The following is a 23,439-nucleotide window of genomic DNA, read 5'->3' as shown; positions in this document are numbered from 1 at the left end:
GGGAAAGGAGAAGAGAGGCGGCTGTCGGCCCCGGCCGGGCGGGGAAGGGGTTCGGGGACGCTGCCCCGCATCCCCCCCAGCCTCCATCCCCGCGGCCGGGGGGTCCGGCGGAGGCAGCGGGGGGGCCCGGGGGCCGGTCCCTCCCGGCGGGCGGTGCCGGGGGCGGGCGCTCCCCGCCGCCAGTAGCGCGGTGCGGGGGCGGGCGGCCCGAGCGGAGCGGGGCGCGATGGGGGCGGCGGCGCGGCCGCAGTGAGCCCGGCGGGGAGCGGAGCGGAGCGGGGAGAGGAGCGGGGAGCGGCGCCGATGGCGTTCAGCGCCTGGCAGATCCTCTCGCCGGTGCAGTGGGCCCGGTGGACCTGGTCGGCGGTGCGGGGCGGGGGCAGCCCCGAGGAGGGGGACGGCGGGGCCGGTGCGGCCGAGGAGGAGGAGGAGGAGGAGGAGGACCAGGACCCTCCGGCGGGGGGCTCGGCCCTCAGCTTCAGGCAAGTGACCCGCGGCCCCCTCCCCTGCCGCTGCCCGCCCGTACCCACGCGGGACGCCCACACGCGGCGTACGGGGCTGCGGGCGCGTCCCCCCGGCCCTCTCTCCCCACCCGCCTCTCGCTGCCCGCTCGCTGCCTGGCTGCCGGGGATCCCGCATCGCACCGCGCCGGGGGGCTGGGGAGGCCGGGCCGGAGCCGGGCGCTGCTTCTCGGAGGATGCCGGGGGGGCACAGGGTCGGGACGGCTGGGCTTCTTCCCGCGGCAGCCCCCGGAGCGGCGGGGGAGATGCTGCGGGGGAAGACGCTGCGAGGCTGCGTGTCCTAGGAGGCCCGCGGTGGATGCTCAGCTCGGGAATGACCCGGCAGACGCCCTCCCGGAGGTCTGGGGGCACGCGGGGGCTGCTCACGATGATGTTTCACCTGCTCTCCCCTTTCCGTTTGTCAGCGTGTCCCGCCGGACAGGAGCGAGCGGCCGCCCCGGATGCCCACGGCCCTGCCGGCCTGGCCGCACGTGTAGGCGGCGTGGAGGATTTCGGAGGTAGCCTTGAAAGCAGTAATTCCTCACTCTTTTCCCCCCCCTCGGCAGCTCGGACTCCACTGATAATTTTGAGACCCCTGAAGCAGAAACGCCGACCTGCTCGCCACTAAAGGAGTTCTGCGAGCCGCCGGGATCAGCAGAGCCCGAGGTCGGGACCCCAGGTAAAGAGCCGGCGTGTGCCTTCTGCTCTCGGTGCTGCACTCCAGAGGCTGAAAGGCAGGGTGGGGTCAAGGAGGCAAAGTTGCTGGCTTTGAATAACGCCTGCCACATTTTTTGTGGTTAATGGCCTGGACGGTTCAAATGCCGGGGCGGGGCTGGGTGCTCCACAAAGGGTGTGATGAGTTGATCGAGAGGAGCCCGAGGATGTTGTTAAATCATTTTGGCAGTTAAACATCCCTCTGCCAACTCTGCCCGCAGCCTGGGGGCTGCCCCCATGCTCCTGGCCGGTGGGAGCTGCCTCAGGTGTGCCCCTGGCTCTCGCACAGGAGCTGCCGTGGTGCTGGATTTGTGTCCCCCAGGCTGGTCAGTGGTGGGGGTTTCATTACATGGTCCATTTTTCCCTGGAGTTAGGTGCCAGGTGCCCTTCCTCTGTGGCTGTTGTTAAACATGAGAAAGCTCAATGCTGCTAAGCCCCGTTTTTGGAGAAATTGTGGGGGATCTGCTGTAAACACGTGGGGTTTTCTCTGCCAGTGGTCCCGAGCTGTTGTAGGTTTATCCTTGTGTCCCACACTGCTGCTGCTCCCCTGAGTTGGCTCCCCATTAGCCTGTGGTCTTTTGGGGTCCACCTGCCCGCTGTCTCTGTACCCTCCTCTCCAGGGGGACGTGCTGGTGCCCGTGGCTGAGCTCGGTGTTTATCTCTGTTTTCATGCTGGGAGGAAGCTTTGAAGCTCCACCACCAGCACTGTTGCAACAACCACTGGAGGTTATCGGGGCAGGGCAGGGAGGAGACCTCCCCTTCCCTCTGTTCTCAGCAGGGCAGGGTGGCTGGGCAGTGTCAGGGTGTCTGTTAGCCCCCAGGGGGTCTGGGGGAGAGAAGCTTTTGCAGGGTGTGAGGCAGCACATGGTGGGCCTGGAAGTTCAGCACAGGCTGTCCTGGGCATCCCCTGCCCTCTCCTGCCTCTCACTGCTGTGGGCCCTGGCATGCCACGTGCAGTGTGCTCGCAGCAGTGGCTGGGAGCTTTCTGTAGGGCTGGTTTTGGAGCATGTGGGTTTGATCCAGACCCTGGGTCATTCCGTGCAGGAGCCCAGGTGCTGTAGATCGTGGCAGTAACGGGGTGCCATGGCTCACCATCTCCTGTGATGTTGTTCTGCTGATGGGATGGATCTGGGTGCTCACCCACCCCTGTGGAAAACACAGGTTTGTTTGCTGTGATGGAGAGAGCATTCAGTTCATGCTTCCGATGATCACAGCTCTTGGAATAATCCTTCCCTTTTAAGAGGGGATGATAGAGGCATCTTTACTTTGGGGATAATGTCTGGGGAGGGGGAGAAGGAGATAAGGCTTTCCTAGAAGGTAGGAGGATATTTTCTGCCAAAGCTCAGGGAAGTACATTGCCTCCTTGTCCAGGGTGTCCCTGTCCCTGTGTGTGCCTGTGCCCCTCGTCCTGGGACGAGCAGCTCCTGCTCAGCAGCGAGGGAGAGGCTGCTCCTGCACACAAAGCTCCCAGTGTTGTGGAGCCGAGGGGATGATCTCCAGCAAAAGCTGTTTTTCTGTGCTGGCTGGTGGAGAGCAGGATGTTGGAACCAGCAGAGCCAAACTGTGGTGCCACCGCACCCGGCTCTGGCCCCTTCCTGCCCACATTTCTGGCTGCGGCTCTTCAGTGTCTCTGGAATGGTGGAGGGAAGGGATTGCCCAGATGCAGATGGGTTTGCAGTGTGCAGAGGCACCCCGGGGTGTTCCACCACCTTACCAGTGTAATCTGTACATTAAGGCCTCATCTTTGTGATGCTGCATCACAGCAGCCCGTGCTCTTCCATCTGGCTGCAGCTCGGGAGCAGCAGTGGGAATAAATGCCTGGATGGAGGCAACCCAGTGTAATGGCTGCTCGTCTGCACCGAGGCAGCTGAGCTGTCACCCACAGCAAGAGCCACTGCCCTGCAGCCCCTGGGGAATAGCTGCTGGCCACGCTGGGGTGCGTGGGGGCAGTGCCAGAGCAGGACCTGCGGGCAGGCGCGGCATTCCCGGCCCGGAGGGACAGCGAGGAGCAGGCACTGTCTGCTGTGCAGCTGCAGTCTCACCCTGCCTTGGGAACAGATGGGTGAGGCAATGTGTAAGACAGAAGCAGTGACTCCAGGGCTGGCTGCTCCTTACACAGCCAAGAGGTGACCTGGGTGCGTTAACCCCTGGTCTTGGGGACAAAAATCCAGCCCCAGAGGGGGCTGCAGGGAGGCTTTATGCCCACTCAGGATCACTCACAGTTTCCTCTTGCTGCCTCTCGTGGTGGGGGCTGTAATTCTGTCCCGTTCTTGCTCAGGTTATCCCCGGTCACCTGCCAGCAGGTATTTTGCACGAGGAAATGAGCAGAAGCAGCAGGTCTGGAGCTGTCAGTGCTGGGAGCGGGCTCGCTGGCTCTCGCTGCCGTCACCCCGACACGGGGCACGTGTTTTCCGGTGCGTTCGCGGCAGCAGCAGCGTTTGCCGGTATGCTAATTCTTAACAGAATGGGTTTAAAAATAGATCAACGGCTGTTAAACACGAGCGGAAAGCCAAAAGAGGAAAGGAGTCGTTGGTGACGAGGGCTGAGCTGGATGCAGGGGCAGATATCCTGTGCTGGGCCGGGGGAGTGTGTGACTCACGGCGGGCACCGCGCCTGGGCCCAGTCCGGGGCTCGGAGAGTGGAGGGGCTGTTCCTGCCCACGCCTGGCTCGTGGGGCTGCACAGGGATCGCTGCTGCTTCGCTCGTGGGGCTGCACAGGGATCGCTGCTGCTTCGCTCGTGGGGCTGCACAGGGATCGCTGCTGCTTCGCTCGTGGGGCTGCACAGGGATCGCTGCTGCTTCGCTCGTGGGGCTGCACAGGGATCGCTGCTGCTTCGCTTGGCAGCTGCCCGTGGGATGGAGAGGGCGCCGAGCCTTTGCCTTGCGGCGCTGCCGCGTGTTCCTGGTTCGTTTGAGGGAGCGAGGGATGGCTCCCTCTCAGCTGGAAAGCTGTTTAAGTCGGTGTTTGTGTTTAATTTCAGCCCAAGGAAGACAAGCAAAGCAATTATAGTGCACAGGCACAAAGTGCCTATTACTGCGGTGCCAGACTGTCCTGACTGTTTTTCTTTAAAGAATATAAAATCTTCATTTTCACTTTGTGGCATCCCCTCCAGGTACCTGCCTGGACCAGGAGCAGGTTTGCAGCCCACACACAGCTGGGACAATGGTTGTTCTTGGGGATCCAGCATGTCCTGTGCTGGGTCTGTGTTTGGGACAGGTCCCAGGATCACTGTGTGTGCCATGCTGCTGGCAGTGTCCATCTGTAGCTGGGACTAAACTGCCTCCACCTGCCAGGCACCGTGCCAGAGGTGGAACGGGAGAGCCCAGGGTCACCTTTAAAGGATGCTGCAGGAAGGCATCTGCTGGGATGCCTGTGGAAAGGGCTGGTCCGAGGGGGAGAGCTGTGTGTTGTGGGTGGCTGCCAGGCTGCCTTCTCCAGGGGTCCCGTGGGGCATTCAGCACAGGTTTGGACCAAAAGGAGGGTTCGAGCAGTGACAGGGCTGGGGAGCAGCAGCCGGAACTGAGGGACACTGGTTGTTTCAGGAGCTGGTTTGCAGGCAGGAGCCGTGAGTGCAGGGAGTACGTGCGGAGCCAACACGGCTGCTCACAACGTGACTGCCCGGGGCTGGCGGGAGCTGCACTCGCTTCAGGATGTCGGAGCATTCATAGGAGGAGCAGGGAGAGCCACAGGCAGCGTGCTGGGGCTGGGGAGGGCTCTGTGGGGGGCCGGTGCTGCACCGAGGTATCGCTGTGCTCGTCCCCAGCACTGCCAGGCAGCGGCGGGGGCTGGAGCGCAGAGCTCTGCTCTTCCCAAGCCCCCCGAGGCCCTTCAGGTCACCGGGTTCTGCATCCTGTGTAATTGTTCCCGCAGGAACCTGTGCTCCCATCGTGCTGCGTTGAAGGCAGAGGAAATGCAGAGGGGGAGGAATGGAGGGAAAACTCCCCCGAGCTCGCAGGAGGGATGTTTCTGCTGCAAAAGGTTTCCAAAATCATAGGCAAGCACCTGAGCTGCTCTTCGCCCACACCTCCCAGTATATCCCAGTTCCTCAGCTCCCGGACTGGCTGAGTGGATGGGCTGTTCTGTGGGAGGGGATGGAGCAGCCGAGCTCTCTCAGGTGCAGAAAACAGGGAATCACGAAACTGGAAAAGCTGGGTGGGTGGTTCTTCTGATTTTTATGACAAAATGGTCGTTCTGAGCAATGGCCACATGTGCCATCGCTCCTTCCCTCCCCGCCCTGCAGACACCACAGCACAGGGAGGTGGTTTGCGTGCCGACTGCTTGTTATTCAAGAAGTAATTACTCATTGCTTGGGTTAGAAACCAGGATGGGCTCATGTCTGTGAGAACGGCGGCTGCCAAACCTTCCGCTGGGAACGCAAAATGCACTTAAAAGGTCCTTTTGCCCCGACTTTGAAGTCTGTTCTTCTGTTCAGGGCTGTCTCAGGAAGGCTTCAAACATCTGAGCAACACAGCAAGTGTAATGGAGTTTTCTTTGGGGTCTGTTAAGAAAGTTTTCCTGGTTCCTAATGATGGGAAGGCCTGGCAGGCGCTGCCTTGGACTGGCTGCACTCCAAGTACTCATCCACTAGATTTGTGTTTACTGATGCGTTTTCTGGGGCATCAAGGCAACATCTACTTGGAGGGAGCTTTTTTTGCAGTCAGAGGGAGCGTTTTTGCAGTCTCAGGGAGCACACAGACCCTCATGATTCATTTCCATGGCTTTTAGCATCCTGGGGATCAATTATGCAAACCACGAGCCATCAGCTGAGTCAGGATCGTTGGCTCCATGTCCCGGGTTAGCCTCGGGACCAGATATTTGCCTGATGCACTCTGCCAGGCTGTGACTCTGTCACCAGCAAACACGAGCTGGTTGCAAATGCCTGGTGATAGGAAAAGCCTTTCCCAGGAGATGAGCTCAGGGCTGGGGGTTGGCATTCCCTGGCACAAGCTCTCCATTATCCAGGCTGCTCTTCACAGCCAGGTTTTCAAACCAGTTTGGTCCTTGGGTGAGCACTGGTTCCATCCTGCCCTTGGAGGGTTCAGCTGGACTGTGCCTCCCCAGAAAGGTGCCCGTGAGAGCTGTGGGTCCTACACACTCCCTGATGGGTGCTGGGCACCCCATTCTGCCTCATCACAGGAGCCTGGGCAATGGTCCCTGGTTGGGGTGCAGGGGAAGAGGTGCAGGTGAGCTGGGCAGAGCCTTGGCACACCAGCACCACCGTCCTGGCTCTGGGAGCTCAGTGGGTGCAGCTTTCAGGATGCCTCAGTAGATAAAGGATCTTTCCCCCATCCCTTGATAGCAAAGAAAAGATTAAACAGTAAAAGGATTGAGGGGAAGGGATCAGAGTAATAGTGATTAAGTCATGGATCAGGATTTGTGATTAGGAGATGCTGACAGCAGTGTGGAGAGCCTGCCGTGACTGCAGCAGGATTTCTGCAGGTGAAGTCAGTTTGCATCTGGCAGCTTCCCCCTGCCTGGTGCACACCCAACTCTGCAGCCCCAGTACCGGGGGGGTGACCCTCAAATCCCCCCCGCAGCCCGTTTCTGCTTCTTCTTGAGCACACCATTCCATTCCCCTTCTCCCTGGGGCCTGCTTATTCACATTTCATGGTGCTCTCTCATGTTGTGCTTCCCTAAACACTCCTTGCTAATTTTTAACTCTCTGCTCAGGTGAGAAGTGACTCTCTGTCATCTGGCAGGAGGGAAGCTGAGTTTTGAGTCAGTGGATTCTCCACAAAATCCGAACCTGGAGCAGCTGTGAGGAGGGGACAGAAGCCCTCCTGGAAGGGGGTGCACTGCAGGTCGAGGTTTAACCATCTCCTTTTATTTTTCAGAGCCAGGTGACCATGGTGACCTGCTGGTAGGGGAAGCCTGCCCGGACGGCTCTCCTGGGAAGCACCCCAAAGATGAGGCTCAACCGGAGACCGGAGCCCCCAAAGCCAGCTCAGATGCTGAAGGGGACACTGACCCCGACAACTCACCCCTGACACAGCCTCTGGCCGGGCAGGGCTGCAGGGTCAACTCTGTGCCCACTGCAGAGCCAGCCCTGGTGCCCCATGTGGGCACAGCCCCCGGGGAGTGGGTCATGTCAGGAGGGGACGTGGCAGACGCTGGCACGGGGCTGGTGGAGCTGAGGGCTGATGCCCTGGCCCAGGACCAGCTTGGGAAAGGGAAAACACCTTCGCTGGGGAGGAAAACAGAAGGAGCCACAGAGGAGACCCCGATGCCCCAAACATCCTACCAGCTTGAGCCTGAGCAGTGCGACAGGAGCGTGAACCCCGCTGGGGCAGGGAACTGCCAGCTGCAGAGCTCTCCCCTGGCAGCCCCATGCCATCTCCCCCATCCCAGAGAGCTGGGGGGGGACCCAGCCCCAGAGCCCACAGGGCAGGTCCCAAACCCTGAGGCTGGTTTTACGGAGGTGGGAGAGAGCACAGAGGCCAGGAGAGCTTCACCCAGGAGGGGCAGCAGGATCCCGGCCAGCAAGCTGACACCAAAGAGACACCGAGAGTCCCCCAAGAAACCAGCTGAGGATGCAGAGAGGGGTCCCATGGAGCCACCACCACCCCGGGACTCCCCCCAGCTGGGTCCTGGTCACAACTCCCTCAGTGGCAGCTCAGCACTGCAAAACTTACCAACTCTCCCCAAGGGCTCTTACCAGTTTGACCCCGATAACTTTGACTCTGTGGATCCATTCAAGCCCACCAAGACACTCGCCAGCACTGCCCCCGACTCCTGCTCTGCTGCAGATAACAGCCTCAACGAGATCCTCGAGTCTCAGACACTGGAGGCGCAGGACGATCCCCTGAAAGGCAGAGACTCCCCCAAGAAGCCCAAGTCACGCCTGATAACGTGAGTGCTGGTGTGCATGGAGCCGGTGCTGCGGCCCCCTGAGCAGGCAGAGCCGTGGTGATGGTGGTGGTGATGGTGGTGATGGTGCTGGTGGTTATGGTGCTGGTGGTGGTTCTGCTCCGGTGCCTTCTGAGCAAGCCCAAAATCCCACTGTGCCCCTCAGGTTCTGCTGCTGCCCCTGTTTAATCCGCCCCTTGTCCTGGCGGAGGGACAGGTCCCCTCTCCCTGTTGTGAGGAGAGGGACAAGTGTCCTGCAGGGGTGCCAGTGTCCTGAGCCCTGGGCAGAGTGGGGAAGGCTGGACTGGGACCTGCTTGCAGGATCACCTCTTTGGAAACCCCTCGGGAGTCCAGCTGGTGGGTGCATGTGTGGTGTCAGAGGAAACCTGCAGTGGAGGCTGGAGCCAGTGGGTTTGCCGGCTCACAGGAGCTGCTGGACACGGGTGTGTCATTGGTCAGGTGTTGCTGGGACACTGTGTGAGCTGCCACTGGATTTCTGTGTTATTTCAGGGGAAGAAAACAGGTTGGACAGGCAGACTGTTACCCTGCCGTCCGATTCTCTGGTGGGAAAACTAGAGAGTGGGTTTTTACAGAGAGAGAGAAGCCTTGCGGGCAGAAATCAGGCTGTGTTGGATGTTTTTGTCCTGGAAATACTTTGCAGAGAGTGGATACAAATTTTCTGAGAGCTGGTGTTCCCACATGTGGCTGCGGGCGAGCAGAGCTGACAGGGAGGGGAAGCAGCAGGGAATTCTCTGCTCCCTCTCCATCCCTTTGGAGCAGTGTGGGCAGCTCTGGGTGCTCAGCGCCCTGGCAGTGAGGTTTGTGGTTGGATCTCACCCCGCTGCTGTGGAGAGCAAATGCAGGATCAGAGCATCCCGTGTGTGTGTGCCTTCCCAAAGACTGAGCTGGGCAGCTCACTGTGCTTCTCCAGAGCAGAGTTAACATCCAGGTCTTTTCACACGCTCTTCTTCTCTCCATCTGTCCGTCTCTCTCCCTGTCCGTGCTTTGGTGCGTCAGGACTACTGAGCAAGTGAAATTTCTCTGTTTTCTGTTGTAAGTACTCTCTCCTGTATTCCTTTCCTTTTCCTTTGCTGTTTTTGTCCTCTCCCTGGGTGTGTGCTGGCCCAGTTGTCTCCATGGCATGCCGGCTCCTTCTGCCCCTTGACTTGTGCTCTCTGCTGTCTGGTTTGTGTCCCGCACCCCTCGGCCGGGTCCCCGGGGCAGCTTAGCCTGGCAAGTGCCTGGGAGTGAGGGAGGAGAGGAGAGCTGAGCTGAGCTGCACCAGAGGCCTGTGCTTGCCCTCACAGCATGCACCTTGCAGCATCTTTTGGTGGTGGACAAGTGCTCACAACCTTCAGCTGGTGGAGGGGGAGCAGGTTTGTGTGCAATCCAGAGCTGCTGTCTTGGTGCTGGGGGGGACTCAAAGCAGCCACCAGGCGATGTGATAACCGTGGCGCAGGAGAGGGCGCAGGGCAGAGCGAGTTTGGCTGCTTGCAGCAGGGCATGAGGGAGGAGAGCAGCCCAGGTGATTCCTCGGTGAGAGCCAGGAGTGCATGGCAGCGTGCAGAGGAACCTCGTGGGCCGTGCCACGCCGCTCGCTGTGCTCTGCTGCGCTTGTGTGCGAGGGGGAGGCTGGAGAGTGCAGTGGGTGGGGGTCATTCCCTAAACCTGGGAACAGCTCAAGCCTCTGACCGTGTCCCCACGATGGGGAGCGCAGTGTCTGGGGGCCAGGATCCCTCCCCGGGTCCCTGCAGTGGCTGTCACAGGAGCTGTTCTGGCTCAGCAAGTGGCTCCCAGGTGGTCAGACGTGACCACGAGCCTGGGAGATCACTGAGTGTGCACTGAGAGGGGATGAGACGCAGGAGGAGAGCTTGTGTTCTGCCACCCACATTCCCACTGGGACTGTCCCTCCGCTGCCTGGCGCTCGCTCAAGGTGCTGATGCCCGGTGTGTTGGGATACAGCTCTGCCTGCAGTCCTGCGCAGGCGGCCTCCGGATGGGTGTCTTGAGGAATGTGGGATGAAGTTCCAGGGAAAGCTTCCTCGCTGGAGGGCAAGGGGACCACCTGCAAGACCCACCTGGGCTAAACTTCCCACCCACAAGGCCCTTCTCCATGGGACAGTGTTTGCTTCAGGTGGAGTGTTCATTCGAGGCACGGCGCATTGCCCCAGTGCTCTCCCACCCTCTGCCCCGGCTGCACGGGTCTGACTCACTTGGGAGACGTGTGGATGCCGTGGAGAAGTCCCAGACAAACCTGCAGCTGCAGGGACAGCCTGGAAATGGTTCTTCCTGCAGAAAATCAACACACACTGAGGCCTCGGGTGCCGTTGCACTGGATGCACGGGGCGAGGGTGCAGCGAGGGAAATCCTTCTCCTCGGCAGTCGCCTCTCTCGCCGCCGGCCCCTCGGGGTCCTTGCTCCGCTCCTTACCTTCCTCAGGAATAAACACCTCACAGACAAACCCAACCGCTCTGTAGTTGTGTCTTTTGTTTGCCTGTTCCTTCTGTTCCTTCCAGAACTTGCTCTGCCTCGGTGTTCACGGGTGAGTGGGGTGCTGGCACGTGGCGGGTGCAACGCTGGCGCTGGGGCTGCCTCCCCCTGCTTGGGCTGTCCCGCACACGCCCCCGCCTGCCCCAAACCCCCCCAGCCCCCCTCAGCCGCTGCTTCTCTCCCCCACAGGAGCGGCTGCAAGGTGAAGCAGTACGAGGCAAAGCCCCTGGTCCTGGATGCCAGCACTCAGGTATGTGGGGTCCCGGCCCCGGAGCTGCATCTTCTCCATGGGCAGGTCCTGGTGGGAAGGGAGGGAGGAGGGCTGGTGGGGAGCAGCTTGTTGGTGGATTTTAAGCCTTCCATGCTTCCCATGGAGTATCCAGCAGCTCCTCCTGTGGCCTGATCCCCCTGGATTTGCCCAGTCCTGCTTAACTGCGCACCTTGATCATGCAGGAGGAAGGAGTGCTGATCTCAGAAATCCCAGATATTGCAAACAGGGATGGACGTGCCACTGATGAGGAGAAGCTGGCCTCCACCACCTCCGTGCAGAAACTGGCCGGGCTGGACAAGAAGGCTGAGCCAGAAGATGACCTGGAGTACTTTGAGTGCTCGAATGTCCCTGTGCCCGCGGCAAAGCAGAGACCGGAGGCAGGTAAGGAACAGCCCCTCTGGGAATGCACCCTGCCTTTACCCAGGGAACCTGCCCTGTCCCCCAGGCTGCAGGATCCCTGCTCAGAGGCTGTGCCAGGAGCAGAGCTGCCAGGACTCAGTGTCCTGGCACAGGAGCTGTGGTTGATGGAGATCTCAGTGATGTTACAGAGACCCCGCTATTGCTCCTGGAGGAATTCCACTGCCAGTCTCCCATGTAATTAGCCTCTCTGACCAAGCCATTACAAAATAATTAAAAGCCAGGCAACATGACATTTAATCAATAGCCAAGCCCTAGGTGCAAGCAGGAGAGATCACCGCAGGAGGTTTGCAGCCCTCCCCTCTGCAGGGACCCATTAATCATTTCTCCTGTGGCTGTGCTGCTCTGCCAGCTCCAGGGAGAGGAGAATGGTCCTTTGTCCTCAAGGGAGGAAAACCTGACAGCCAAGAGAGAGGCTGGGAGGGTTTATTTATTGCTGTTGATCTCAGAGGGCCAGGCAGGTGCATGGGCTGGATGTTGGCTGCAGGAACAGGGTGGGAGCTGTGGATGCAGCCACTGACCAGGGCACAGGGATAAATGGAGGGAAACAGTGGGAAATCTGCAGTCACCAGCATTTTGTTACCTCCTTCCTTTCTGAGCTGGGCTCTCGAAATACATTGTTCTCTGCCCAGTCAACATCTGAACCATGTCTGCAGTTGCGTGAGTGAGGTCCATAAATTACCCCTCGTGCTGTGTGAGGCAGCACCATGGCCACAGGGCAGGGTGTCCCTCCTTCGGGGCAGGGTGTCCCACAGGACAGGGTGTCCCACGCATTGCAGACAGGAGGAGACATTTTTTATCTCCTCTCTGCTGCCAAGAACAGCAGGGGCCTTGTGGCAGCTCCTTTGGAGGGTGTTGGGACCAGCTGGCTTGGGCTGAGGCTCGTGCTGTTCAGAGTGGTCTGAGCAGCTGGTCCAGCCCAGGGATGCATCCTGCCCAAGTGCAGAATGTCTCGTGCATCTTCCCCCTCCTCAGCCACTGTGGTCTCAGGGAAGGACTGCCATGGGTGGCAGCCATGGGGACATGGGCACAGGCTGGACTGCCACCAGAGGGGAGTGTTGGTTTCCAGTCCAGGGAGTGCAGGAAGGTTGGCAGGGTGCAGGATGTGGCACTTGGGGACAGGGTTTAATGGTGACCTTGGTTGTGCTGGGGGAATGGTTGGAAAAGTCCTCAATGGTCTTAGAGGACTTTTCCAATGAGAACAATTCCATGCAGGAGCTGGGGGCAAAGAAGCCTTTGGGAGGGGAAGCTCAGGGGATGGAGAGGCTCAGGGGTACCCTCCTGCCCCCCAGAAAATCTGCACGTGCCCGAGGGTCCTGTTTCCAAGTCAATAAAAGGTTGTGTTTCCTTGTCTTTAGGCTTTGAAAAGGAGATCTGCAAGCAGATGGAAAAGGACGGGCCTGGCATCTTCCCTGTGAGTGCCTCTCGCTTCCTCCTCTCTGAAATGAGTTTCTTTGGGAGGTAAAATTCTTGACAAGCCCACGCAGGGACTCGATAAAAATAGCGGAGATTTCCTGGCAGGCCTGGAGGAGCCTGGCACAGGCTGATCCCTCCTGGGTGGGCGCTGGGGGGTGGGAGGGAGGGAGGGAGGGAGCGATGCTGGGGATGGGTAGGGCTGGTGCAGAGCCAGGGCTGCACTGGGGAATGGCTGAAGGACAGGGAGGGGGCAGAGGAGACCACGGGGAGGGGACAAGCTGCTGGACACGGACTGTGACTCACGTGGAGTGTCCAGGGCTGGCTCTGATGGCCTGTCTGTGCCAGTGCTTTCTCCATGGGATCCTCAACCGCTGTGCTTGGGAAGGCAGCCAACAGCAGAGATGGGGGATTAATGAAGAAGCCCTGGCTTTGCAGCCCCCCTGACCCTGGCACCCCCACAGTGGCAGCTCTGTGCAGGGGTACCCCCGACATGCCCCAAGGAGCCCCAAGACTCCTCCACTGCTGGGGGACCCAGTGCCAGATTAGCTGTCCCTGGCCAAAGCTGCTCGAGGTGACAAGCAGATGACAATGAGATTAGCAACATCAGCAGAACCAGCTTCTCTGAGACAGATTTAACTGTGCTGAGCCCCACAAGGACATCAGGCAAAGTGAACCATTTGTTCTGTGCCCTGGGCAGTGTGGTCAGGCCTCAGTCCCACAGACAAACTGGTTCCCAAAGGCACCTGCAGGTGCTCAGGTGTGCACCTGCTTTTGGGAGATGCTGTGGGAGGTGACTGCCAAACCACACCAGGCTGAACCTCCTCAGTGTTGGGGTGCCTGGACCCCAAACTGCCCCCATGGGTGGTCCTGGGGGACTCCCACCACTGGCCATGGCTGCAGCAGGGCTGGGAGGGCCACGAGGGGCTGGGTGTGCTTGGACTGAGCAGCAGCCAAAGCTCTGGGGAGGAGGGAAGGGGAGAAGTGCTCCAGTGCTCTGGTTTCCAAACCACGAGGAGCAGGCTGCCTCCTTCCTCGGAGCACTTCTCTATTTATGGCCTGGCAGCCCGTTCCCAAGGAGATGACTGCACTGACTGCACGGCTGTCACTCGGCTGGGTGATGAAAGCAGGAACAGGCGTGGTGTCAGCCCAGCTTGGAGGAATGTTTCTGGAGACCTGTCAGGCTGCAGGACCCCCTGGGGGAAGTGATGGGGCCAGAATCCAGGCGGGAATTGGTGCCTGGGCCACAGGGCTGAGGCTTCCCCCCAGTTTGGTCTCTGTGGCTGCAGCACTGGTGCACAGGAGGTGCTCAGGAGCTGGGCTCTGGGAGGGGAAAGCAGTGAATGATATGGGTACAACCACCCCAGCCCCTGTAGGGGCACCCATAATGGCAACAGGCTCTGGGTTGTCCATGTGTGCAGGAAGGGAAGTTCAGTGCCTGACCAGAGGCTGGTAAAATAGGGGAGAACACTCCAAACAGGGGAGGTGGGGTGAAAAGACACTTCCCGTGGCATCCCAGCTGGGTGATTCCCCCAGGACAATCCCGGGCTGTGCCCCACGGAAAAGTGCCCCAGTGTGAGCAGGAGCGAGGGTCCCCTGGACGGCATCTGCCTCAGCGAGTCCGAGAAGACGGCCGTGCTCACGCTCATCAGGGAGGAGGTAACAGCCAGGTCCCCCTTCCCCGGGGCTGCCCCTCCCCAGACCCCAACCCAGCCACTGCCGTGGGGGGAACAGGGGCAGCACCGCTCTGCCCTGGGGGGGTTCTGGTCCCCTGCATGGGGAAATCCCCCTGAGCACATCCCGTGTCTGCTGCCACCCAGATAATCACCAAGGAGATCGAGGCCAACGAGTGGAAGAAGAAATACGAGGAGAGCCGGCAGGAAGTGCTGGAGATGAGGTAGGGACCATCCCCTCCACGTGTGCTCCTGCCCCTGGCTCCGGGGCTCCGGGCATTCCCGGCGGGGGGAGGCTGGGTGGGATGTGATGGGATGACACGGGATCAGCATCGCCAGGGTGGGATGTCTCGGGAGAGATGTTCTCTTTGTGCCGGTGCCGTGTCGAGCCTGCTCGTTCCTTTGTTGTGGGAATAAAAGCCCATTAGCTGTGCCAGCCCCGGTGGCAGCAGCAGAGGGGGGTCTCAGCCTGGAGCAGCAGTGATGGGGTCACAGCCCCGACATCTGGGCCCTGTGGCCACGCTGCTTTGGGGCTGTGGTGGTGCTGGGGGCCCCCATGGGGCAGGTTGATGCCAGCAGAGCTGGAGGTGTGTGTCCACAAAAAACTGCAGCCTCTCACCTGCCTTTTTTCTTTCTTCCTTCCAGGAAAATCGTGGCTGAGTATGAGAAGACCATTGCCCAGATGATAGGTACTGTGCTGTCCCCTGACCAAGGGTGTGGGGCAGGGAGTGGCTGCCACAGCCATCCCTGCACGGTCACTGTGTCCTTGTTGTTTGTTCTCCACCACAGAGGATGAGCAGAGGACCAACATGACATCTCAGAAGAATCTGCAGCAGCTCACGATGGAAAAGGACCAGGCTCTGGCAGACCTGAACTCGGTGGAGAGGTCCCTGTCGGATCTGTTCAGGAGATATGAAAATCTGAAGGGTGTCCTGGAAGGCTTTAAGAAGGTCCTTACCTTGGGTTCCCCTCTGTCCCTGCAGCCCTGGTCCCTGGACACAGGGTTGCCATAAAGCCACACTCCATCTTTCCGTGCTGCTGAGCTGGATAAGGGGCTCCAGCATAAGGCAGAAGCTGTTTCTATTTAAAGCCTTTATTTTTACACTCAGAACAGGATCTATCATCCCATCAGAGCAAATGTCTCTGTGCCCAGTCCCAATGTAGATGGATGTACTTTCTTTTCCAGAATGAAGAAGCTCTGAAGAAATGTGCTCAAGATTATCTCACCCGGGTCAAGCAGGAAGAGCAGCGGTATCAGGCCCTGAAAGTCCATGCAGAAGAAAAATTGGACAAGTAAGGTCATGCATGAGATTGCTGGGTGCTTCAATACCTGTAGGGCAGCAGCTCCACTCACTTTTCAGAGGCTGGAAGGCAGGAGCTGAACGGTGTGAAAAGCTGCATTTTACAACCTCAGGCTCAAGTGACTCTTAAGTAAGGCAGCACAAATCCCTGAATGCGTTCTCTGATCTCCACTTATTTATTTTTTAATGGAGAATCTGAGGTTCACGGTCTATTTACAGTCACTTACCAAGTTCCCCTGTTTCAGAGAGCTCCTGTTTGTGGTGTGCAAAGAGGCCACACGGCCCCAGGGCTCAGCTGATGAGCAGGAGCTCACCAGCACATTGTAGCCCTGAACCAAGTTGGTGAGGAACTGGTTTAGTTCCGCTCTGAGAGAGCAGAGTTTCATACAGGAGCTTAGGGGAGCTGAATTAATCCAGTTTCATCCACTTTCCACATGGGAAAGCCACCTCTGGTGCATCCAGGAGGATGCGAGCAGGAACCGGGCTCTGCTGATGCCTCAGGCTGTGCCGTGGTGCTCCTGCCTGTGCCCAGAGCCGAGCAGCATCCCCCTCTCTCCATCCCCTGCAGAGCCAACGAGGAGATTGCCCAGGTGCGCACGAAGGCCAAGGCGGAGAGCGCGGCGCTGCACGCGGGGCTGCGCAAGGAGCAGATGAAGGTGGAGTCCCTGGAGAGAGCCCTCCAGCAGAAGGTAACACGCCTGCCCCCCTGCCAGCCCTGCCAGCAGTGCCTTTTGCTGCCCTGAGCATCCTGTTGGGGGTGGAGGCGTCCTCCAGATTTTCGGCCCAGGAAGAGTTTTGTGGGTTTAGTTTTTGGGGTGTTTTTTGTTCGCTTGGGGTTTGGGTTTTTTTTTTGTGTGTGTTTCGTGGGGCTGGTCTGGTTTTTTTGGGGCAGAACGGGCAGAGCTCCCTTACGTGTGCCTGCTGGCAGAGATGTGGGCTGGGCACAGCGTGGTGGGCTGGGGCTGGGTAGCTGCAGGTCTCTGCAGCACCGGGGTCTGACAGGGATGAGGAGGGGTCTCCACGGTGCCTGGATGCACAGAGGAGCTGTCACAGGGGCAGGTCTAGAAGCCAGCTGCCCTTTCCCACACAGGCTCGCTGGCAGATGGGACCGGGTGTTATCCCCCACCAGAGTCCCCAAGGTCTGCTTTCCTTCCAGAACCAGGAGATCGAGGAGCTGACCAAGATCTGTGACGAGCTGATCGCAAAGCTGGGGAAGTCAGACTGAGCCCCCCGCCCTCGCCCAGCACTCTGCACTTGGCTGCTTTTCTCGTGACGTCGAGCACCTTGCCTTACCCCCAGGGCCCCCCCCAGCGAAGAACACACCTCCAGCTGCCCCCCTTGGCTGCTGGACCTGTGGCTCCCCAGCAGAGCTGCTCCCCTTGCTGTCCCTGTCTGCTTCCCACAGCTCCGGGACTAGGATCCCTGTGGTCAGGCTGGGAATTCTACGGTCACCCAGGGTCTGTGTGTCCCTTCCAGGGCCTGTGTGTCCCTCCCAGGGTCTGTGTGTCCCTCCCAGGGCCCGCTGTGCTGTCCCTCTGCACCAATGCCACCTCTCAGCTGGGAGGTGACACCTCAGGCTCTGTCCCCCCTGGCTGGGCTGGGTCTGGTTGTGTCCCCACCACGCTCTGTTCACTTACTGTCCTCACGTGCTCAGCTGCACAAGTTCAGCCACGTGGTAGGTCCTGCCCTGGGATGTGGGTGATGCCAGGGCTGGACCTGCTGGCTCTTGCACTGGGAAAGGGGACCTGGCACAGGCGTGGCCGGTCTCTGGTTTGTGGGTGAAGCACAGCACAGCCCGTCCCTGTCCCTGGCCGTGCCGGCCTCAGAGGAAGGGAGCCAACATCTCTGCATTCGTGCACTTTATGAGGCATTTATGGGCACTCACTCAGGCTTTCTGCTCACTCCTTCCAGTCAGGCACAGCCCTGCTGCACGTCTCGATCCCCCCAGAGCACCAAAACAGGCACGTGACCAGCAGGAACTTCAGTCCTCTCAGTGGAGAGTTCGGGTGAGGGGAGGCAGGGAGCTGCTGCACCAAGGGGTGTTTAGAAACAGGGGAGATGTTGGTTCTGGGGGGCTGGGACTGCCTGTCCCCCCCTGGGTGACCCGGGGTTGGACGTGGGCAAAGCCAAGGCTGTTGCTGTTGGCTCCCTGTGCCGTGGCGAGGTCAGGGTGCTGCTTCAGAGGCTGCAGGAGGAAGGAAGCAAAGCCTGAGCTGCCCCACGGCTCTGCTGACTGAGAGCTTTTCCAGAAGGGCAGAAGGAGCTCAGTGCTGCCCTGGCTCCCACACTGCTGTCAAAATTGCCCTTACAGCACTGAATATTAAGAGGACCCAACAAAACCCAGCCTTTACAGGCACAGGCAGATCCAGACACTAAAATAGCCTTTGAAATCTGCCTGGATGCAGCCCAAAATCTGACTTTCTGTGCAGGCAGGCTGCCCGCTGTGTTCCAGGGGTATTTGCTTCTCTGAACACACCAAGCTCCAGCAGAGTTGCTGAGGTTGCCTGTGCACTGAACTGGGAACCGGGGGACTCTGAGGTGACACAACGTGTTTAAATCCCTTTGTAGATCCCGTGTGTGCCCTCCTGGTAGTGCCATTATACGAGCCAGCCCTCCCTGGTGAGTTCTGGCACTGTTCACACCGTGCAGTGCCACGTTTCCCTGGCTGTGGTGCCCTGAGAGCAGCACTGGGTGCCCAGCCTCGGGCAGGGACTGGTGACCTGTGTGTGTGCCACAGATCAGGGTGAGCTGTGGGTTGTGGGCACAGCCCCCCGGGGTCAGGGCAGACCCATCCCATCCTGCAGGAGGCAGATTGATGGGATTGGGAAGTAGCTGCAGTTGTGGATTCTCTGCCTTGAACGGGTAGTCCTAAAGTGTGAAATAAGGGAAATATTTGCAGTTTGGACTGTTTCCTGCCCAGCCTGTTGAACACTTTCACAAACCTTTTTGCTGCTACGTTTTTGTAACAGAATTGAGCTCTTTTCCTTCTATTTTCTAATTCCCTGTGTTGAGCATGCAGAGCAAACACCTGTTTAAGCCAGAGCCATACACTTGATTATATTTTATTAGTTATATAATGTATAGAGAGAGTTTATTATACACCTAAGCAAAGATGCCAGCAGCCTGCCCCAGCATGCAGCCTCCCAGCCTGTTCTCCAGGCTCCCAGTTATCCCAGTGATGGGCTGGTCACTGTGTGATGGGAAGCCAGTGGCTGACACCACTCAGAGCTGTGTACCTGTGGCTTGTGCTGGATATTCACCCTTTGCACAGTTGACAGGAAGAGCCTTTCTTTCCCTCTTTTTTCTTCCCCTCTGATTCCCCACGTGTCCCTCTCCCAGGCTGGTGGAGAAGCCTCAGTCCTACGATCAATGAAGACTGTTTCTGTCCCACTTGTGGGATCTCATAAAGCAAACACCTGAGACCCAGAGATTTCTTGGGCAGTTGGGTTTTTGTCTTTGCAGCTCTTGAGGAACTGTAGAGCAGTGTTGCACAACCTCTCAGAGCTGGTGGAAGGCTGGTTTGGGGCACGCCAGCTCGCTGTTCTGCCCACAGCAGTTCCCAAGGTGCCGGTGTGAGGCTGGGGGAGCCCTGGTGCAGGTCCCAGGTAGGGACTGCAGCTGCCTCAGCCTCCTGCTCTGCTCAGGGCTGTGCTGCTCGTGTGCTGGCTTGGCTCCAGGTGTCACAGCCTGAGGTTGGTCTCTCCTCGGGGCGCTGCTCTGGCCCTCGGAGCCTGCAGGTAATTGCAGAAGTTTGGGTTTCACCACTCGGCACTTCCCCAGAGCCCTGACCTGTGCAGGGCGCATCACTGCTGCAACCTTCCCCCCCCCCGGGCTGCCTGCAGAGCAGGGCTCCACCGTGATCCCCTGCAGGGCAGAGTCCTCCACCCCTCCTGTCCCTGCTGCCCGGTGTCACCCGGTCCTGCTGCCTCCCTCCCCCGGCGCTGTCCGTCCCTGGGCCTGTCCACACACACCCCAGCCTGGGCAAAGACGATTCCTAAGGAATGATTTATTAACTATAATATGGTTACAGTTACATATGTATAAATACATGCGTAATGGGTATAGTTACATGGAACAGAAGGGGGGTGTTTGCAAACGGGCAGGACTGTTGTATCCCACGTGCCGCGCTCCCAAGTGCCAAGACCAGCACGGGGAAGGGCCGGTCCCCACGCGTGGGGTCACAACCTGGGTGTGTTTGTCGTGTGTTCCTCGCAGTAGAGTTTAAATGCCCCTTCCTGGCAGTGACAGGCCCCGCCCGTGTTGCTCGTTGCTCGTGCATTTGCCAGCAGATCTGTCTGTAATGAAGTGCCAACCCCCAGCCACCGATGGCTTCCCCTGTCCCCCCCAGTGTGACCCCCCAGGCAGGAACTCCCTCTGCTCTGACCCCCACCCTGCTGCTTCGTGCCACCCGTGTAACTGCCATCGCCATCAGTTTTATATGTATGATAATTTCCCTTTTATATGTCAGGTAAATATTTGTAAGAGTTATACTCACACAAATGAGATTATTATAATGATTACTAATATATTTTTTTTCCATGTTTCATTGCCTGAGTAAAAATTGTGTTTATCACCTCTTGAAAGCTTTCTTGGTGTTTGTGAGGTCGGGGAAGGGCGTTTGGAGGAGTTGGCTTTACCTTCCAGGGTGGGCCACGTTCTGCCTCAATGTTTATTAACATGGTTTACGTTGCAGTTGGTTTCAAATGAGCGCAGTTATCATCTGTTCCTGAAATCCACGTTCCTGAGCTCTGAAATTCAGACCTGGAGTGACTTTGCTGCCCTCATGACTCCCACCATGCTGTGATGATGCTGAGCCACCAGCACCACTCCCACGCTCTGCCTGCTCCTGCCCCAGCCTGGCCCGTGCCCTTGGGGAGCTGTGTCCCGTCCTCCCCAGCTAAGATGGCATTATCCAGGGGCTGCAGTGAGGCGTCATCCCCTTCCCCCTGTCCAATCACCCAAGCAGATTAGCTGGGAGAGCTTAAGACAAAACAGCAGCTACGCGCCCCGCGCCGCACACTGCTGAGAATGCCCGCCCTGAGGACCCTGCTGGCCCTGGCCATTGTCACGTCCCTGGCTGGAGAAGGTGAGTGTTCCCTGGCTCCAGGCAGTAAATTGCTGTAGCTGCTCCTGCACTTGCTGCTGCCCCGTCCGTGCCACCCACCTGCAGGCTCTCGCTGTGCCCCTGCCCCACGCTGCTCCCACCCCTTGCACAAGATGGTCTTTTGGGGGGGAGAGTGGCTTTCTCCTTCGAGTAGCACGCAGAGGAGCCCCCTGCCCTTTGCCTCTCTGCCACTGGCACAAAGCCTGGGCGTGCAGTGCCCAGCAGGGACTGCAGAGCCTCTCCTCTCCAGCTCCAGTGAACCCGAGGAGGTACCTGAGCCAAAACACAGCAGCCTCCCGTGGCTGGGGCTGTGTATTCCCAGCTAAAACTTGGTTCCTCCAAGGCAGAATCACAAAAAGCCCTCGTTAAAGGCAGGAGGGTGGTTGCACTGCTCAGAGCAATGCCATGGAGTGGGGGCAGCTCTGGATGGTTTTGGGGTCTTTGGACCAAGGCAAGATGAACCTGCCTGTGTTTTTAGCTCAGGGCAGATGAAAGGCTGTGAAGAACCGCAAAGGAGACGCAAAGCAGCCCCTCAGTGGCAGCCGGGTCACTGTGGGTTAATGGCAGGTGCTTACTCGTATCCGACCCCCCGTGAAATCCTAATTTTCCCCATTGGTGGTTTTTCTCCTCTCCCTGAGATGAAGATGGGGGCTCTGGCCAGGAGCCGGTCCCCACTGCCACGAGAGGGCTCTGCTCCGCCAGCAAAGCAGAGACGAGTCTTACTCCCAACACCAGCGGCAATTTACCCATCCGCATCAAAATCAAGGATTCATAATTTCAGGAGAGAGCAGGGTCTTCAGGTTTGGGTTTTTCTGGTCTGTGTGTGTGCTCTGAGGGGTCGCACCACTATCGGCTCTGACGCACAGGAGCAAGGGGCTGGCTCTTGCCTAACCTACCCACAGCCTCCTCTGAGGACGATCTGGAGATGGCTCGTCCTTCCCTTTGCTGCCTGTCACCACTCCTGTCCCCAGGTAGTGCCCTTGGGCTGAGCTTCCTGAGTACAGTATGGGAGCTGCTGTCATTTACAGGCACGAATACACAAAGCCTGCTCCCACAGGTTGGATGAATCCTCCCTTCTACCCCATAAAACACCCATTACAATGAAATTTGGCACAAGAAGACAAAGATCTAGGGTGGTTTTTAAATATTATGTCTACCTGTTTTTACTGTAAAGGGAATTTCAGGACTCTCGGGAAGTCTTTGCAGAGCAAGGACTCAGCGCAGCTCACCTGCTCAGTTCAGCTCTCATCATTTACAGTCACACTTGGAAGAGTTTTGCATGAATTTTACGGACAGGAGGGGCTCAGCCTGCATCCTGCTGTGTGCCTGTTCCTGGCTTGGCTCTGCCCAGTGCCAACCCTCACCTGTGCTGGGGGTCACCAGTGCCCGTGGAGACCCAGAGACTCTGGTGGGGCACTGGGGGCTCCAGTCACGGCTCTCACTCCTCCTCCTCGCTTTTGCCAAGGTAAAGCGCTGAAATGCCACAAATGTGTTGCATCCAACGAGAACGACTGCAACAAGCAGGGCTCCCACAGCTGCCCCCAGTACGCCGACGCCTGCTCCACCATCACTGCGCCCAGTAAGTCCTTTGGCTTGGGGGGCCGGGGGTGCTGGAGGGGGGGGGGACTGTAGGGGCTGCGAGGGGACCGGAGGGGCTGGGGACAGGAGGGTGAGGAGAAGTAGGGGACCCGCCGGGGCGGAGCAGGAGGTGGCTTCCTCTTGTGGGCAGGAGCGAGACCTTTTTATTCCACATCCGTACCGGGACTCAGCTCTGCTTTCTCCTCTCCTCCCGCAGTGAACCCCTCGGTTCCCGGGAGTGCCTGACCCCCCCCGTGTCGCGTTGCCTTTCCTTGCAGGCAGCGTCATTAAGTCCTGCTCCTACAAGTCCTTCTGTGACCAGGCGCGCCGCGGCGGCTCCGGCGGGGCCACCGTGCGATGCTGCTTCACCGACGACTGCAACGGGCCGGCGCGGGGCTCCCGCAACGGCGGGGGGGTCCCGCCGCCGCCCCTGCCCAGCCTGCTGGCCGCCGCGCTGGCCGGCACGCTGCTGCTGGGCTGGCTCTGAGGGCCCGGCGGGGTGGCCGGCCCGGCGTAGCTGCTCGCTGCTCTAGCCTAGGGATGCGCGGGCGGGGGGCTCTCTGCGCGGGAGGGGTCCCGCCGCCACCAGTGCAATAAACGCTGCCGCTGAGAACCGTGTTCGCAGCCTCTCATTGACAGGGAAACCAGAACGGCGACGGAACGTCCTGGAACGGAGTGGGTTGGCTCCTGGTGCCACCCTGGGGGGCTTTGCCAGGCAGAGCACGGAGGGCCCAGAGCAGATTCCCCCATCTCAGCTGCCCCAACAGAGATGCCTTTGGGCTGCTCTCTGCTAGCTTGAGACTGTGGGAACCAGTTTCTTTCCTCTTGTGGCTGCAAAGACATGGGGCTAAAGGTCTGCTAGAAAAACCACCAGGAGTGCTTGGTGTATCTTGGTTTTGTGAGGGAGGATGGTAAAAGTGAGTGAACAGAATGAGGAGAAGAAAAAGGGGAATGATGAACAGAGAGGAGGATGGCTGGGACCATGGGAATTTGACTGCAAGAATAATGCAAGGCAAGGAGCAAACAGCAGCCATCTGCCCCAGTCAACACACAAGGAAAAGGGGAACAGGTACTGAAACCAAAAAGAGCAAGTTTGAACAGAAGAAAAGAAGTAATTTGGCACCCTCGTTTC

The 23,439-nt window shown here is 59.0% G+C and overlaps 1 protein-coding gene across 3 annotated transcripts; it reads left to right on the top strand.

Annotated features, from left to right (window-relative positions):
- Window positions 1–241: 241 nt before the first annotated feature.
- On the top strand, window positions 242–17,116 carry TACC1 (transforming acidic coiled-coil containing protein 1). Of its 3 annotated transcripts, XM_017831906.1 has the most exons (14): window positions 242–482; window positions 1,067–1,179; window positions 7,050–8,064; window positions 9,079–9,114; window positions 10,740–10,800; window positions 11,004–11,202; window positions 12,597–12,652; window positions 14,188–14,310; window positions 14,472–14,548; window positions 14,970–15,013; window positions 15,114–15,274; window positions 15,511–15,617; window positions 16,194–16,314; window positions 16,782–17,116. In XM_017831906.1, exons 1-14 carry the CDS (start codon window positions 304–306, stop codon window positions 16,848–16,850), a joined length of 2,361 nt encoding a protein of 786 aa, XP_017687395.1. In that variant the 5' UTR covers window positions 242–303; the 3' UTR covers window positions 16,851–17,116. The 3 variants fall into 3 exon arrangements, with proteins under 3 accessions (XP_017687395.1, XP_017687397.1, XP_017687398.1); XM_017831908.1 differs by lacking the exon at window positions 9,079–9,114; XM_017831909.1 differs by lacking the exons at window positions 1,067–1,179; window positions 7,050–8,064; window positions 9,079–9,114 and having other exon boundaries at window positions 248–482.
- Window positions 17,117–23,439: the final 6,323 nt, after the last annotated feature.

Source organism: Lepidothrix coronata, unplaced genomic scaffold (genome assembly GCF_001604755.1).
Source record: "Lepidothrix coronata isolate B3197 unplaced genomic scaffold, Lepidothrix_coronata-1.0 Scaffold197, whole genome shotgun sequence".
Lineage (NCBI taxonomy): Eukaryota > Metazoa > Chordata > Aves > Passeriformes > Pipridae > Lepidothrix > Lepidothrix coronata.
This window is presented reverse-complemented; position numbering and strand designations above follow the sequence as displayed.